General features: G+C 49.4%; 1 protein-coding gene across 2 annotated transcripts in view; it reads left to right on the top strand.

Moving 5' to 3' along the window:
• Nucleotides 1-3,528: 3,528 nt before the first annotated feature.
• Nucleotides 3,529-17,603, top strand: part of IL17RD (interleukin 17 receptor D) — a 67,984-nt gene continuing 53,909 nt past the window's right edge. For both annotated transcript variants that reach the window (XM_059663225.1, XM_059663226.1), the window contains exon 1: nucleotides 3,529-3,748. In XM_059663225.1, coding sequence (XP_059519208.1) covers nucleotides 3,623-3,748 — 126 coding nt within the window. In that variant the 5' untranslated portion in view covers nucleotides 3,529-3,622. The remainder of the gene's footprint in view (nucleotides 3,749-17,603) is intronic.

Consider the following 17,603-nt stretch of genomic DNA (forward strand, 5'->3'; position numbering starts at 1 on the left):
TCCATGATAATAGGCAGTTCTTGGATGAGAATGAACTGCATTCCAAGGTTGACTCCCAGATCCAAGGTTGACTCCCAGGTCCCAGGGGCGTACAACTTCCAGCCAGGTTAGAATGTCCTTTCTTTAACCAGAAAAGGCAATCATGGTTAACAGAGCATGATTAATATTTCCCATAGCCAGCCCTAGCCGGTTTGGCTCAATGGATAGAGCATCGGCCTGTGGATTGAAGGGTCCTGGGTTTGATTCCACATGCCTGGGTTGTGGGCTCGATCCCCAGTAGGGGGCGTGCAGGAGGCAGCTGATCAATGATCTCTCTCATCATTGATGTTTCTATCTCTCTCTCTCTTCCTTCCTCCCTGAAATCAATAAAAATATATTAAAAAATATTTCCCATAACCATAACTAGTACCCAATATTCTATTTTTGCTCTTAAGAGCCCTAGCCAGTTTGGCTCAGTGGATAGAGCGTAAGCCTGCAGACCAAAGGGTCCCGGGTTCAATTCCAGTCAGGGGCATGTACCTTGGTTGCAGGCTCCTGACCCCAGCCCAGGTCCTGGTCAGGGCTTGTGCAGGAGGCAACCAATTGATGTGTCTCTCTTACATCAATGTTTCTCTCTGTCTCTCCCTCTCTTTTCTACTCTCCCTAAAAATCAATGGAAAGCCGAAACCGGTTTGGCTCAGTGGATAGAGCGTCAGCCTGCAGACTGAAAGGTCCCAGGTTCGATTCCGGTCAAGGGCATGTACCTGGGTTGCGGGCACATCCCCAGTAGGAGATGTGCAGGAGGCAGCTGATCGATGTTTCTCTCTCATCGATGTTTCTAACTCTCTATCTCTCTCCCTTCCTCTCTGTAAAAAATCAGTAAAATATATTTTTAAAAAAATCAATGGAAAAATATCCTCGGGTGAGGATTAACAACAACAACAAAAATTTTGCACCTCATGAAGGGTGAGGATAAAGGGGATGAGAGGAAAAGAATAGAGAGAAGACCAGAATGGGGAGGATGTTGCCTAATGCCAATCTGTTATCTTTATTTCCTGACCAAATTTGACCCTTTGATGTATGTGTCTCTTCCATCCCCACCCCACAGGAATGCTTATGGCCTCCCTAGAAGGGAGGGCCTTTCAGTCCCTGACCTGAGGTATGTCATTCTGACCGTGTCTCATAGTGGAAACTTAGTTCATTCCTTTGTGTCCTCTGCACTCCTTTAGAGAAGCTGGAGCTCTCTCAGCTCTGCAGCATGCTTTCAGAGCGGTCAGTTGCCAGCCTGGGCAGTGAGCTGTGGTGGAGGGAAATACAGTGGTGGGTGTGGAGGCTGGAAAGGGAGAGGGAACTTCGCTGGGGCATCCCTGACACTCAACCATATGGTGACATGAGTAAAACCCAGGGAGAAACACCCTCCTTTCCCCAGTGCCCTCAAGGTCCTCCCTCTCTCCTAAGCTCCAAGTACAGATCCTTTTATTGGAGTCAAACTCCAGGACAAAGGAAGAAATGCAAATGGCCACTAAATACCTGGTCAGAAAAGCCAATGAACATGGCAATGAGATACTGAGCAGTTTGGCAACTTTAAGTGTGCATCATCTAGCAGCTCTGGTTCTAGGAGTGTATCTTTAGGAAACAGTTGAATCAAGATAAATGTGTGAGGATATTTTTGAATCACTGATTATAAAAGAAATCACTCAGAAGGGGATTGGTTAATAAATTATGGAGCATATCTAGGCTGCAATGTCATATAGATTCAGGAGCCTAAGGAGCCCGCCGCCTCATGATTTCCTTAGTGTTTCACCAACACCCATGTGGTCCTGGCCTCATGTCAGCCCCTGACATTCATGGTAAAACCCCTGACTTCCCCTGCTATGGGGGTTGGGATGATTTAGTGAGGAGCTGTTGTGGAGGAGGATGGGGGTGGTAGCCTAGACAAAGGAGGAAGCAATGGAGAAGAGCATGGTGGTTGGATTCAAGTGCAAATATACAAAACAAAGCAGGGAGGAGGATTGTGGTGAGAAGTTGTGTGATCTTAGCTCCTCCTCGCCTCTGAGCTTCCTCTTCCAAACAGAGATACTGTCCACGTCACAAGGGTAAGTTTGACAAGAGCATTGGTTTTGTCAGATCAAAATTTGAGTCTCAGGTCTGGCGTGTATCAGCTGTGTGACCTTATGCAAGTCAGTTAATGAGAGATTGTAGCATTTATTTAGTGCTTGCTGTGTGTTAACCAATAGAATCCTCCCCAGCCTAGGATACTTGCTCTTATTTTTATTCCAGTCTACAGGAGAGAGGGAGTCATTTGTCCGAGGTCCCAGCCAGGATTTCTCTAACCATCACATTACCTTAACTTTCCTGTGCGGAAAACTGGGATAACAATAATACCCACAATTCCCTGTGTGGTTGGAAGGATTCAGGAAGAGGCCTGGCAAAGAGTAGGTGCTTATTAAATTACTAGAGGCCTGGTGCATGAAATTGTGCACTTGGGGGCAAAGGGGAGGGTGTGGGGGTCCCTCAGCCTGGCCCGCGCCCTCTTGCAGTCCAGGGAGTGGGCCTAAGCCAGCAGTCAGACATCCTTAGCGCTGCCACGGATGCAGGAGAGGCTTGTGCCACTGCCGCTGCACTTGCCAGTCCTGAGCCCCACTTCTGGCTGAGTGGCGCTCCCCCTGTGGGAGCACACTGACCACCAGGGGGCAGCTCCTGCGTTGAGCATCTGCCCCCTTGTGGTCAGTGCGTGTCATAGCGACCGGTCATTCTGCTATTCAGTCAATTTGCATATTAGCCTTTTATTATATAGAATTATTAAAACTGTTATTATATTCTTTGCATTTTCCCAAGATTTTGAAAGGAGCAGGCATCACTTGCACAAATCCTTTGCATTAAAAAAAAAGATCTGCCCTGACTGGTTTGGCTCAGTGGATAGAGCGTCGGCCTGTGGACTGAAGGGTCCCAGGTTCGATTCTGGTCAAGGGCATGTACCTTGGTTGCAGGCACATCCCCAGTAGGGGGTGTGCAGGAGGCAGCTGATAGATGTTTCTCTCTCATCGATGTTTCTAACTCTCTATCCCTCTCCCTTCCTCTCTGTAAAAAAATCAATAAAATATATTAATATATATATATATATATTTAAAAGAAAAATACTTAATACAATGATTGGATTTTGTTAGGAGTCACATTATCCCTGAAACACAAGAAATGATAAAGTGATTACAGAAATAATTTGTTTCTCTGTCATGGATGTTTCTCTCTCATGGATGTTTCTGACTCTCTATCCCTCTCCCTTCCTCTCTGTAAAAAATCAATAAAATATATTTAAAAAAAAAAAAAAGACCTTAAGTGAGGGGTCTTTTACTGCAGCTGCCAACTTCTCCGAGGTTACTTGGGGCGTGACCATAGGGGTGTGGCTTAGAAGGAGGGGCGGAGCTAAGAAGGAGGGCCAGACTGGAGGGGCGGGGCCAGAGCACCGGAGTTCAGGATGGGGGGCGGGGCCTAGAGAGAAGGGGCGGAGCACGGGCCGGCGGCGCATGCTCGGTGGCACGGCCCACTCCGCCGCCGCTGCCGCCGGCGCCACCGCCCACTCCGGGCTGGCTCGCGGCGGTCGTCCGGGGCGCAGACTACGGCCGGGGTGGGCGAGCGCACGGCCATGGCCCCGTGGCTGCAGCTCTGCTCTGTCTTCTTCACTGTCAACGCCTGTCTCAACGGCTCGCAGCTGGCCGTGGCCGCGGGGGGCTCCGGCAGAGCGCGGGGCGCCGACACCTGTGGCTGGAGGGTAAGGAGAGAACAGCGGGTTTTCTCGCGGTCCCCGCAGGCGCGGCGGGCGCGGCGCGCACAGGTGCTCGCGGGCGGCGGAGCTCGCGCGGACTTGCTCGCTTTCTGCGGGGTCCGCTGCCGGGCCGGGGTCCCCCGCGGCTCCAGACCTCCCTCCCTCTCGGGGCTCGCGTCCGCCAGCCCCGGCTCGGATGAAAGGGGCCGCAGACCCCCGGCTTTGTGTTGCTAATGAGACGCGGCCACGGGCCCGGGTCCCGCTCCCGGAGGCGGGCGAGAGGGGCGCCCGGCGGCGGGTGGGAGTAGGGCGGCGGGTGGGACAAGGGCGCCCCATCTTTTGTTCCTGGCCCGGGACCTCCGACGCCTCAGGGCTGTGCTCCCCGGAGCTGGGACCCTCCGAGCTGTCCGGTCGTGGGGCGCTTTCCCGAGCGGGAGTGGGCGTCTTCCCCGGGCTCTTCAGACTCGCGGGACTGCCAGTAGCGGACCCCGAGTGCCGGGGAGGGGTGCGCCCCCGCTCGCGGCTGCTTTGTTCCTTCTAATCCCGCCGTCTCACTCCACTTTCACACCACCCCCGATTCCTGACTTGCTGGGACGTTTTGGTTCCCCATTCACCCCTTCTGCGAATAGTCTCGCGGATGATCCCCGCCCCACTCCACGCCGCAGCTTGAATTGAGGATATTTTTCATCGTCAAAGGGAGGCAAGAGTTTATCTCTCGGCCAGGTGTCCGAGACAGCACTGGAGAGGCGCACGCGTGTGCTTGGAGCCCGGTCCCAGCAGCCGAGCGCTCCCTGGGTGCTGTCTGTGCGGACGGGCACGCGGTGAGGGCCTGGGCGCACCTCGGCGCCGCGGTCCCGGGTTCTGGAGGCTGCATCCATCTGCCCCGTACCTCCCACGGAAGCCAGGGCGGGCCAGCTTCAGGGCACTCACAGCCTTCAGCCTTGTGTAGAGGACACGGGCTGCTGGGCTTTGTGCTCAGGCAGCTCTGCTCCTGTGCAGCCATGAGCCTCAATCTCTTCACCTGGAAAATGGGAGTAAATGGGCATTTCCTACTTTCCCCAGCGCTGTTGCTCCGAGGGTGGGTTGACCCACAGCTTCTGGAGTGCCCTGAGGGCCTCTGCACTGTCAGAGCCTAAGACCTGACACCCCTTTAGGGCCACAGGCTGATGCCTCTCGCTCACTTGCCCCACATCCTGAGAAACACAGTGTGGAAAGCCAGGTGTGAGCCAGGCAGCTGGGATGTCTGTAAACCCCCGAGCTGTCCTATGAGACAGCCATAATCTACCATCTCTCAACCCCACAGTGAATTTAAAACCTCCTTCCTAGAGTGAAACATCACATTTTCTTAACTCTCTCCCATTTTAATAAAATACCACTTCTGTGTTTTTATTTAAAAAGAAATAGATACCAAGTTTTCTTCAGTTTCCAGTTATAAGTTTTCCTTAGAGCTATCTCATGTTGATCCTCGGTTTTTTGGATTTGGACTGATAGTTGGCTCTTGAATAACAGTAACAGCATCCCAGGCATTTTATGCCCGGATTTCATATGACGGCATAGGTGAATCAGTCCCATTTCCTGTTTTTCTGCAATTGCCCAAGTGGCTTCATGTGTCAGGACACAAAGCTTGTGAAGTTTTCATGCGGTGGGGAGCCAAGCCTGTTCTCTCTTCCTGCGGGAATGTGTTCTCTTCCCCTCAACCTGCACCCCCACAGAATTCATGGTGCCCTTTCCCCTGGGGCCTCACCTTTATGCTGCCCCCCTCCCACCACAGCTTCTAGTTGGGGCTCCACCAGAACTTTCCTTGGGTCATCTTCCTCCCCTTCTTGATGAGCATGGAAGCCTCTGGGCCATCTCCAGGTTCCAGGCTCTTCCCGACCTGCACGGCTCCTTCCTTCCCTCTTGGACTTGCCTTTTGGTGCATGCGATGGAGCCACCAGCTTTCCCTGACCCAGCTTGTCTACCTGCCCTCATATCCAGCTTCCCAGCCCCTCTCTCCCTGCTTCCTGACTCCTGTGCCCTTTTTGCTGCGAAGGCAAGTTGATCCTGGGATGCCTTTTTTCTCTGAGAACCTGCTTGGCCTAAGACTCAGCTCAGGTGATGCCTCCCCTGAGAAGGCCTCCCAGAATGCCATGCCCCTTGCTTTGCCTTCTCATGCAGGTCCTTGCACTTTGGTTCTCACCAGACTACATCATCTGCATTTGTTCACATCCGTGTCTTCAGACAGTTTCTGCCAGCAGGCACCTAACCTCATGTGGCGGCCTCAGAGCCTGGAGCCCTGCACATGGTGGCTGAACCCCTTAGACTCTGCTAAAGCCTGTGTTCGGTGATAGATTTTAAGAAGTGGGGGAGAGATCAGAGCAGCAGGCTCCAATGTCCTCTCTTCCGCAGGCTCAGGCACATGCTCTTCCTGCTGGTGCTCCTTCTTGTTACACCTCAGCCTCCCCCCTCAGCTCCTTCATCACTTCCTGCGGGAAGCCTTCCCTGCTCCCACCTCTCTAGCTAAGTTCTTCCAGAAATTTCTGTCAAAGGACTGGCCAGTAAGTGCTGGTGTACAGGGACCTTTGTAATTGATTCATGTCTGAGTCTCCTACCCGATAGTGGGTGTTCAGTCCACAGACAGATGTGGTCTCAGTTCTGAGGTTGCTTCAAGCATGGCTGGGGCTATGTGAACGTAGACGACTAAGGGTCGATTATGGGTGATGCAAACAGGAGCGGACTTCCCACGGGTCCAGGCCACACAGAACCTCAGAGGGGGACAGCGGGGTGGAGAGTGAGCCCTGAAGGAGGGGCGTGACCTGGGTGCTGGAGAGGAGCGAAGCGAATAGCCCCTTGATCTCCAGGAAGCGTTTGTTCCAGGAACTCTTGCCCCTGCAAGAATGTGTATTTTCCCAGGACTTGTAAGGTGACTGCAGCCAGCTAACCCTCCCCTGGCAGCTCTGCTAACACACCCTTTAGGGCTGCTCTCAGAGGAGCCGGCCTGGTTTACGTGGTCAGATTTCACAACCTCCCCATTATTAGCGGTGCAATTAAGGGCCGATACCATCTTGAACACAGCTCGGTGTTTTAGAAATGAGTTATGGGCACACTTCCTCCACTACTTAACTAAAAAAAACCTCTTAGGGCCCTTGCCAGGTAAAGTTGCTCTTTGAGGAATAAATACACTTTCCCCAAAAGCACCAATTTGCAAACTTGTAGAGGGGAAGTCTTGCATCTCATTGACACTGGGTCTGAACTCATGCTCTTCCATAGTGAGATGGGTTTGTTTGTGTTGGGTAACTTTCTGTCAATGACTTGTGCTGAGGCTTTCCTCCCCCTTTGTCTTGCTGAGTGTCTGAGGAGCCTGTTTATGGAGCAGACAATTAGGAGTCTTCTTCTGCAGGTTTTAATTTTAGTGGCTTTTCCTGCAGTGGGGGAGGAGAAACATTGCTTACCTTCCTACCTAAATGGGGCACACCTTCTCTGGTCTCTTAGCCTGGAACACAACTTCTAGCCCCAAAATTTGTGCTGCTTCAGGAATTCAGGAAGCTAGAATGCTGGCATTGTCTTTACAGTGAAGTGCAAGTTTCCCATTTAAGGCAAATACTTCATCTCAAAAGGTAGGAAGGAATAGGGTGGTACTTGGAAAAGCAGAGGTTCCAGCTGGTTAAAATTTAGGTCCCTGATAAAGTCCGATCCAAGAACTCTCCTTGGCTGTGGGCCCAGGCATGTTTATTTGATTCTGAATTGGATGCGTTTTCATTCACTTGCAGCTCGGGGCTCCCAAGCCCACATCTGGTCTGCCTGTCCCGGGGCCATGTTGTCCGTGTTATACATGCTTGTGTGTCCCTTACTGAATTCTTGATTAGAAGGGACTCAGTGCTGGTTGACACATTTTTTTTCAAAGGGACGTTTTTTATAAGTACGATACTTCTTCCGACCTGCTCTGCAGTGTTAATTGGGAACCCTCCTGGCCCCCGTCCATCTCTCTTGAGCAGCCCTCCCTTTTCTCCCCACTCGACCCCGAGCCCCTGCAGCGCCCGGGGCATTGTGCTAGTTATTAACTCGGGATGTAGCTGGGTGAATGCGACCAGCAACCACTTCCGAACAAGACTTCTCACTGTGAATCCAGAGGCTTCCAGCATCAGGATTGCCTTGGGAGCTAGTTAAAATGCAGATTCAAGGTGAATGGGACAAGCATGGGAGTGAGGTGGAGCGCAGGAATTGGCATTTTAACAAGTTCCTCTGATGCTCCCTCGAGGATGAGAGACATCGCTTTAGGGGACAGGCTTCCAGGATCAGGAGAAAGGGGAGAGAAGCCACATTCTAAACGTTTAAAATCAGTTTGGGGAAAAAAAATCAGTTTGATTCTAAATCATTTCATTGGGCTTAGAGGTGAGAGTGGAGACTGTGTCAGAGCCCCGGACAGTGAAAGGGGTCAGGTTGACTGTGGGAGGACGTGGGGAGCCAGCGGGGCAGGGTATCCCCATTTGAGTGGGTGCCTCTGGCCTGGGGTTGAAGAGGAGGCCGGGAGGGAAGGGGACCTGACACTCCCTCTGGGTTCCTCCCCAGAACAGCTGGCCTTGTCTGGAAAACAGTCTCAGGAAAGAGTGGAGCAGGATCCAAATCATATTCTCAGCCGTTCAAACCTCACAGACGCGTCCCTGCAAAGGAAAGAACTGCTAATGCCTTTTTAAGTCTTTATTTTAAGTTGAGTATTTTTCAAGCTCCATTTGGCCTAAAATGTGGTGTTGTGTGTGTGTGTTTTTTTTAACATTTCAAACCCTCTTTTCCCACATTGGTCACTAAACTTTTACATACCCTGCCCCAGCAGATGGCTGCTGCTGCTGCTGGGGCCACCCCATCACAATTAATTGTCCCTTTGGTTCCTCCTCACTGCCTGTCGCTCCTGCCTCTGATGGATGGGTTTGTAGGCTTCTGGAAGCTTGGGCCCCCATCCTTGATTTTTAAGGTGGGAACTTCACTGGCTGGGGTGGGGCAGCTCCATTGGAGCCGACCTCTCTCCTGCCACGCTAGCCTGGCAGCTGAGATCTTTTCCATTTTGCATTTGGAGGGTCTCCTTGCCTCCAGCACGCCCAGGGGGCTGTCTGTGCTGGTGCTGTTGGGCCCCATCTCCTGGTCTCCTGGCTGGCCCAGCGGGCGGGAGGCAGTGTTTGTCTTGGCTGCTTCGTCCTCCTGAATGGGCCTGCCACACGTTTAGGTAACTGATGGCCCAGCAACACATTGTCTCCTCCAGGGCCCGGGGCCTTTGAAGCTCTTCCTGGTGGGAAGTAAAGAGACTATTTGCTCTATTAAAATGCCTTGGTATTTCCTCTGTTTAACCACAGGCCACTTCCTTTCTGCCACTCTAAACCCCGCAGGGCCACTGGCTGATTGAAAAGACACAAGCCCAGGAGTGATCACATCCTATTGAAACAGATAGTCTTACTGCAGATGAAAGCTGGGGCATGTCTCTAAGAAAACAGATCTGAGGGGGAATCCTTGAGATGGCTCCGGACCTTGCTCAAAATTTAGCCCGTTGACGTAATTCACACTTGAAGTTCTGAATGCACGAATGGGTACCTTTTTTTTTCTTTAAAGAAGGGAAGCCTAAATTGTCATCAAAGTAATGTATGTTTTGTCTGCATATGGCAGATAAAAATGATTTGATCAACTGGATTTCTCATTGTGTAAGTTGGAAGCTCTGCAGTGTCTGGGAAGAGCATGCTGTCTGTTCACAGACAACCGTGGGGGCTTGCTCCCTGCTTGCAGACTCCGTCTGCTTGGTCTCATGTGCTCAGAAGTCCAAGTAGGAAGTTTGTAGCATAAATAATACCGAGTCTATCTCCAGGGAGACTGGCCCTCATCCTTTCCCAAGCAGTATCTTAAAAGAAGGTTTAATTAATAACAGCAGGCAGGAAACGAAAAATTGAACAATTAAAAAATTACCTAAGTAACAAAGATTGGAAATTTGAACTCCATCTGTATCTTGTTTTTATCAAGGGGCCTAAAAAAGGAATAACTAGTTAGTTTCTAATGGAGACTATTATTTTAACATTTACAACTCCATTGTTCGAAGTATCCATGATAAAAACAGCTTCCCTTTTCTTTGGTTCCTTGTTTGGAAATGTTGGGGGAAGGTGGATGTAGCTAATTAAGGCTACAACATTTAAAGGGGGGACTTAATAGGTACCAGCTGTCCTCAACAAATCACTAGATGGATGACAAAATAAAGATGTGATGTGAACACACATGTAATTCTCTTCTAAAACGGAAGTTGCCCTATAAATTGTCTGATTTAATAGCGCAAATGAAAACTACCTCTACTGTGCACTTTCTAGAAGCATTTGTTTTATAGTACACCTAATGGTAAATGTCCTATTTGCATAAGGCTGGTACCTTAAGAATTGAAAGGGCAGTAGATGGCAAGTATTGTTGGGAGTTGAGCAAATTGTAATTTTATTGCATGCTTCTTCATTCTAAACTGCTCTAATAGACATTAATCATGAGGCTTTTCATGAAAAATTACTACTTTGTAGGGAAGCTTGCTTGAACTTATCAGAAATGCCATATAAAGTGGGAAGAGCAACTTTGAAAAGGGAAGGGAAATTAATAGTATTCATTAAAATGTTCAGATGGATATTTACATCTCACACGTTAAGCGAATACTTTAAATGAATCCTTTTGAAATCATAAGGGATTCGACTTTCAAAACCTAACTCTTTGGGTTTAGAAAGTACTTTATTCTCTTGAAAACTAGGAGTCTTTCCAAGTGTTCTGTTTTGTCAGTTTTGTAGACCCCCCCCTCCCCCCCATTGAATGGTAACCCTTTTTAAAAAAATGCTGGCTATGCCCCAGACTTCTGTTCTGGGATGGACAGTTTTACTCTAGAGGGGGAGGGTGGATGGGGATAGAAGGAGGGTTTCCTTGGAACGAAGAGGTCCATTTTCCTGAGACAGGCCATATGGTTTAGAAATTTCTCTGTGGTTTTATTCTGTCCAGGTGATTTCTGGTTTCTCCTCTCCTGAAACGGCCCTCCTTTTATCTGATGAAAATGCAATGCAGTCCAGACCGAGTGCAGGCGCAGCAGCCATTGTGGGCCCTGCTGAGTGGCAGTTGATGCCCATCTTCCCCTGCAGTGGGCCCGTTGGCTCTGGGTGGGGCACAGGCACTCACACGGTTAGCATTTATTGTAACTGCGCAATGTCTGAGACTTATTTGGAGTGAGGAGGCAGGAGACTGTTGCTGGAGCAGCTACTCTGTGTCAGATGGTGGAGCGGTTCTGCAGTGATGGCGAGCCAGTGCCCGAGGCGAAGTCTGGCTTTTTAGTCTGTTCCTCAGTTGGTTCCCAGTAACTCTGCCTTTTTGCTTGCCTTGCCTCAGTTTCCCCTGCTTTGGTGGAGGTCCATCTTTCTCTGTGAGGCTTTTCCACCACCACTTGGCCTCCCCATGTGAATTTCACCTGTGCTACAAGGCCCACATTCAGTCAAGTCAGACCCCCCCCCCCCCCATGCTTCCAGAGCTGGTGAGGATGCATCCAGCCGTTGGCAGTGTTGTGGTGAAAAAAGCAGCGGGAACTTGATTTGTGTATGAAGAAGAAGCGTAATGTGGGTGGTTTAGAGGGTCAGGATGGCTGAAGTCAGGTCTGCTGAGGGGACGTGGAGCAGGGCCTCTTGGTGAGTGGAACCAGGAGGAGGGGTGACAGTTTGTTTTTGTTTTTTGTTTTTATTTCAGAGAGAGGAAGGGAGAGGGAGAGAGAGAGAGAAACATTGATCGGCTGCCTCCTGCACGCCCCCTACTGGAGATCAAGCCCACAACCCAGGCCTGTGCTCTGTCCTGGGATGGAACTGTGACCTCCTGGTTCATGGGTTGACGTTCAACCACTGAGCCACACCACCTGGGCATGAGGTGACAGTCTAGGCCAGCCGTGGGCAAACTACGGCCCGCGGGCCGGATCCAGCCCGTTTGAAATGAATAAAACTAAAAAAAAAAAAAGACCGTACCCTTTTATGTAATGATGTTTACTTTGAATTTATATTAGTTCACACAAACACTCCAACCATGCTTTTGTTCCGGCCCTCCGGTCCAGTTTAAGAACCCATTGTGGCCCTCGAGTCAGAAAGTTTGCCCACCCCTGGTCTAGGCAGAAAGAGAGATGTGGGCAAAGCTGGAGGAGGGTGGCTCATTGGAGGGCAGAGGGACAGGAAAGCTGAAGATGGAGGTTGGGACTAGATAATGGGGTTCCCTGAATTTGCCTGCATGTGCCTGTTAGGAATGGTGAGGTGCAGCTCGGACAGTTTCTCCGGCACATGAATAGCTTGTTAAGAATGACCTGCAGTGACCATTCTTTCCTTCAGCGAGTATGTGGTGCTTTCTATGCGATATGGCCTGAGTAGGGTAACAAAATACCGGACGTCACCAACCTATTTAAATAGCAACCCCACTGCTCCTCTATCCCCTTTTCCTCACTTTATTTTTTTCCAGAGAACTTTTCACCAGGACACACACAGTGCTTTCCGGTCTGTCCATCTGTCCCCTCCACTGCAAGGTCAGCTCCATGAGAGGCCTTTCCCTGTCTGTCCCTGCTGCCTCACAAGGTCAGTGGCAAACACCTAGTAGTTTCTCCCTCTCTGTTTCTCGAATAACAAAGTGCTCTGCAGGGAATCGAAATGGGCTGATGAGAGCAGGCTGAACAAGTGGGTGATCTTGAGTGGCTTCTGTGAGGAGGTGGCATGTAAGGTGAGCAGTTACAATAAAAATTTCCTCTGAAGTTGTAGTTCCTTATGTCTGGTTAACATTGGCCATCATGTTGCATTAGGTGCCGAGAGTAGCATAAAAATGGGCACTACTTCTTCATTCACACCACAGATTATGGGCACGGTGTGCCCCACACTGACTGCTGCTGGGCTGCAGGGAGTGATAGAGGCGTGATTGGGGCCAGCGTCAGATGGGAGGGCACTTTGCCAATTGTCTGTTGCTTGAAGAGGATATTTGGCCTGTCCTGATTGCTGCCCTGCAGATGAGAGAAGCGTGTAAAAAGTTACTGCTAAGCACCAACTAAGCATCCTGGCTGGGACTGTGTGAAGCCACGGGAACGAAAGGGCCCGCCCTCCCTCCCAGCAGCCCTCAGTGGGCATGCACACTGGGCCTCATTTTATTTCAGTCCCCGCTTGTGAACGGTCCCTCCAGAGTCAGAGATGCGCTTTGCCTTCTTTCCGGGGCTGTGGGTTTGCCGGCCAGCTGTGGTAATGAGTTTTTGCCTGGCTTTGATTTTCATGCCTTGCCTCCCTGTGGGAGGAACTAGATATTTCTGATCTTACCTCTCTGCTCATATTCAGATCCAGCCAAGCAATCAGTGACTTCCCGAGCTTTTTGTGGGAGACTGTGGGAAAAGTCCTGGTTGGCTGGCTATGAATTAATGAAATCCTTAGAAGCCTTCACTAAAGATAGCTCCTGTGGTTTAAAAAAATAGCATTGCCTTTTTAATTTGAGAAAGAGGTCATGCAGTTTTACTGAAATCAAGCAGAGAAAATGTAACATCTGGTGGAGCTGCCTGAAGACTGCTTCCAGGCGGGGCAAGAGCGGTGGGTCCCCAGTGTCCTGCCCAGTGTCCTGCCGCCGAAGGTGACTGTCACCCTCTTACGGCTGCTTCGCTCATGCTCTCCTCCTGTGTGAAGTCCTGGAGAGACAGAAATTCTATCCGATATCTTTGCACTTGAACACATTTCCCATCTACTGAACTTCCTTCCTCTTACTTAAAGGGCCACAGGTTTCTTTTAAGGGGATAGTTTTTGAGTTGGTCAAGACTAGTGTCATCATTGCTTTTATCTCATTAAATAAATGATGGGGTTGGATAACCCGGGAGAGCTTGGGCAGAAGGGGAGGTTTAAAGAGCCGATCTAAAAAGTTTTTATATTCGTTGGAATTCTGATAAGAGGAGAAAGAATGACACATTGCAGAAGAGTTTTAGGCAAAGGCATAGAGGGGATTTTAAAGGGACCTATGACTTTTTAAAGAGCGGTAAAACATGAATGTCTTAAATGTCTGCTGTGTGTATATCTTCCCAGTGAAGTGAATGTTATAATGTTTTTATATTTATCCTGGATCTATTCTGGATTCAGACTATATAATTTCCCTTTAAAAACATTAGTAATATTTTGGGGGCATACATTTTCTGAAACTAAACAGCAAGATGACGTTGTTGTTGCCCCCACCCAGACCGCAGCCAGCCAGCCAGTCACCTGTACCTGGGACTTCTCTGTACTGTACTGTCTCTCCTGTAGTTTGTATTCTGAAAATTTTCAAACCTGTAGAAAAGTTGAAAGAACAGCAAAATGAACACCAGTTCCCCTTTGCCTAGAGTCACCGGTTCTTAGCATTTTACCATGTGTACCTCAGTTCTGTTGTCCTTCATGATTTCATTTTGAATCACATTCCGGATTCAGACAAGATTGCTGATTACCTTTTTTGGTTTTTTTTAATTGTTATGTGAGGACATTTCTTTAATTGATTTTAGAGAGGAAGGGAGAGAGAGAGAGAAACATTGATCAGTTGCCTCCTGCACATGCCTCAACTGGGGAACTATTCTGCAACCTGGGTATGTGCCCTGATCGGGAATTGAACCCACGACCTTGCGGTGTGTGGGACCATGCTTCAACCAACGAAGCCTCCCAGCCACGGCCACTCATTATGTTTCGATGGCCTGTCTGCTTTATCTACAACAGTTCCTTCACCTTTTCCTTGGTCCTTTACGACATACACATTCTGAAGAGTCCAGGTCACTTGTGTAGACGGTCCCACAATTTGGATTTCTAATCGTTTCCTCAGGATTAGGGTCAAGTTAAATATTCTGGCAAGATCCTGCTACAGGTGATACTGTGAGTGGTGGTATTTTAGGTATCAGTAGGTAGGCAATATAGATGTAGTTATGGCAATGAGAAACATTTGGTTTTTCACCTTCAAATTGTACACAGAGACCTTCCTAATGAGTCAACCCAGTGTAGTCTTGTGTTGTCTTTAAAAAACAAACGAACACGATGCTTTACATTCGGCTTCCCCTCTTCCTTACTGAGGGTCCAGAAAGGTGCAGGGTGTCATTTGTGCTGTGCTATAATCTCTCTTTCTTTAAAAACCATTTGAAATGAACATTGCTCTCTCAAAATTAGGAGCTCTGTGTCTCAAGAATGCTTCAGGCGTTTGCTGTTCACGTGGGCTTGTTGCAGACAGTGGTCGATGTCGCCCTCAGCGACTGGGAATGAGTCCCTATTAAAACCTCTATTTGGCCGGGGCAGGTTTACGCTTGAGTGCTTCCTCACGCCAAAATTCAGCCATTGCTTTCCTTTGTGCTAAGAAAACATTGAACTTTATTTCCAGTAAAGGCCACTTCACTCAAAACATGTTCTCAGAGTCAGTCTCCAGCCTTTTAGTTCTGTGCGTGCATAGCGCCTAAATTATTTTATTAGAGCCCCTTACAGACAGTTTCATTAGTTTAACCGGAATTACTATCTTCTACCTGATTACATGGCTTTTCTTTCTTTTATATGTCCCTTCCCCAGACTCAAGGGTCAAAGACACGTAAAGTTAATATTGATTATTTTTCCAAAGCAAGTTAAAACATCAAAAAGCGACAAGTTGTTACTCCTGTGGGTACCAGGGAAACGGCAGAGACAAAACCCCCATCTTTTATTCATAAGTCCAGGAGGCGGCGAGGACAGGGGCGGGCCTGTGCGCCTGCCGTTTGTTCAGCGTCCGGCCGGCCTCCTCCCCTGCTGGCCCTGAAATGTCATGCCGAGATGTAATGGCGGGACATTCAGCATCCAGAGAACGGACCACAGGGGTTCAGCTTCGCTTTTCATTTTCTTTTCTGGCACCGAGTCCCCGGTCCCCTCTGTGGCCTGACAGTGAAAGGCCAGAAAGCAGCACTCTGGATGCTGGCGGGGATGCCGGCAGCCCAGCCCCGTGGGCCGGGCCCTGTGCTGGAATGCAGGCCCGACACAAAGGCTGGGCCGGGTGCCTTTGCTTTGCCTGGTTTGCTCTGGTCACAGGAGAGAAAGTTCTTGTTTCCATGGCTCTACTCCCCTGGGTTTTGGTGGAAGTGCAGAGCGCCTTTGATGTCCCAAAGCAAGGGGTGGGGCTCTAAGGTTTCTGTGTGGGGGTGGGGGGGTGGGGGGTGGGGGAGGCACTGAGGCCAGGAACTGGAGGCACTGAGGCTGAGAGCCTAAGGCTGCAAGCCCCCCCCCGCCCCCCCCCCGCCCCCCCTCCCCCCACATTGGCTCTGTATAAAGAGACATCAGGCAGCATTTGCTAAACGTGGCCTGAAATTTGACTTTGAGCAATAGTTCTCATTTGGGGGTGATTTGGGGAATCTCTGGAGACATTTTTGGTTGTCCCAGCTGAGAGGAGCAGATGCTACTGGCATTTAGTGGGCAGGGGCCAGGGATGTTGGTCAACATCCCACAGTGCACAAGTTGGCCCTCCCAATAAAGAATTATCTGGCCCATTTTGTCAGTACTGCTGAGGTGGAGACTCTGATTTAGGGGTCCCATTTTAGTATTTGAATTTCTCAGCTCACATAGCCTCATAACACTTTTCAATTTCCTTTCTGTTTAACAGAAGCTGCTGGTTCTATAAATCCGCACTCGGGATGAATTTCCATTAAACTCTCCAAGACATATGATTAAACTATTGTGGTGCTCCTAGAAGATGTGCTGTGAATGCAACTATGATTTTAAATGCAAAAGGCGATTTTGTGTGTATGTGTGTGTGTGTGTGCGGGGGGATGACCATCATTTGATCAAAGTAGCATAACCTGTGCCTCTGTTTTTGTGACTCACTGATGGTCTGTGGATAACATTACATTTTTTTCAGCATGAAACCCAACACTTCAAATCCCTAAAGCAGTCTCAAATTTATGGTTAATAAAAGCATTTATTGTACTGGATGTCATCTGTTATATCACTCTGGGGCTAGAAACTGGCAAGCAGTGGACAGGAAATATTTTCATTTCAAATCGCTTCAATCTTATGGTCTAGGGGCAAAAGTGTCTGATTTCAGGAAAGCCGAGTTGAATAGCATAGTAATGAATGCATTTTTACTTGATTAAGCAGGCATTCTCTCCCTTTCAAACAATCTTCTCTCTTTGGCTTGGTGGGGCTAAATAAACATGTGATGTTAACCGATAGCATGTCTTATGTTGGCCATACTTTTCCTTTGATCATCTTAAACTTCTCGGTGTTTTTCAGGAATCCTCAGCAGAGCAGGAGCCGAGGGGGAGGTGGATGGCTGAACTCAAGTGTTCACCCTGTTTGTAACTGTTGTTTACTCTCTGAGCAGAGGTGGTTTTCTGAGATGATGCCAATTCTTCCAAATTCCCCTTTAAAAAATGGCCTCTGGTCCCTGGCCCTTGGGATCACGAATTTCGGAGGAAAAACACATTTTGATTTTTTTTTTTTAAGGCTGCAATTTTATTGTAATTTGAGTCCTGACCTCCTACATCCATCTGTCAGGTAAACAGGGTGAGGAGAGCCGCTGGCTGTGGTGGGGGATATAAGCAGGACGGGTACCTGGCCGCCCAGGCCTTTGGGTGTCTCTAAATCACGGCTTCCCGGTGAGCCCCGGAGGCAGGTAGTTACTTCTGCTGTGGCTCCTTTTTTTCCAGATGAGGACTCCATGGCACAAAGAGCCAGGAAGGGATTAGGGTGGGAGGCCACGTGACGCAGAGAGGCCTGTCTCCGCCAGAAACCAGAGCCAGCGCTCGTTCCCTGCCCATGCCCCCAGCGGCCAGGCTTGCCCTGCCTTCCGCGCCCCCAGCCTGAGATGGACTTCTGCCATGTGTAACAAAGCAACTCGTGGGGGTGGGAAGAGAGCAAGACTAGGTACCGGAGAA

This window comes from Myotis daubentonii, chromosome 14, assembly GCF_963259705.1.
Source record: "Myotis daubentonii chromosome 14, mMyoDau2.1, whole genome shotgun sequence".
Taxonomy (NCBI): Eukaryota; Metazoa; Chordata; class Mammalia; order Chiroptera; family Vespertilionidae; genus Myotis; species Myotis daubentonii.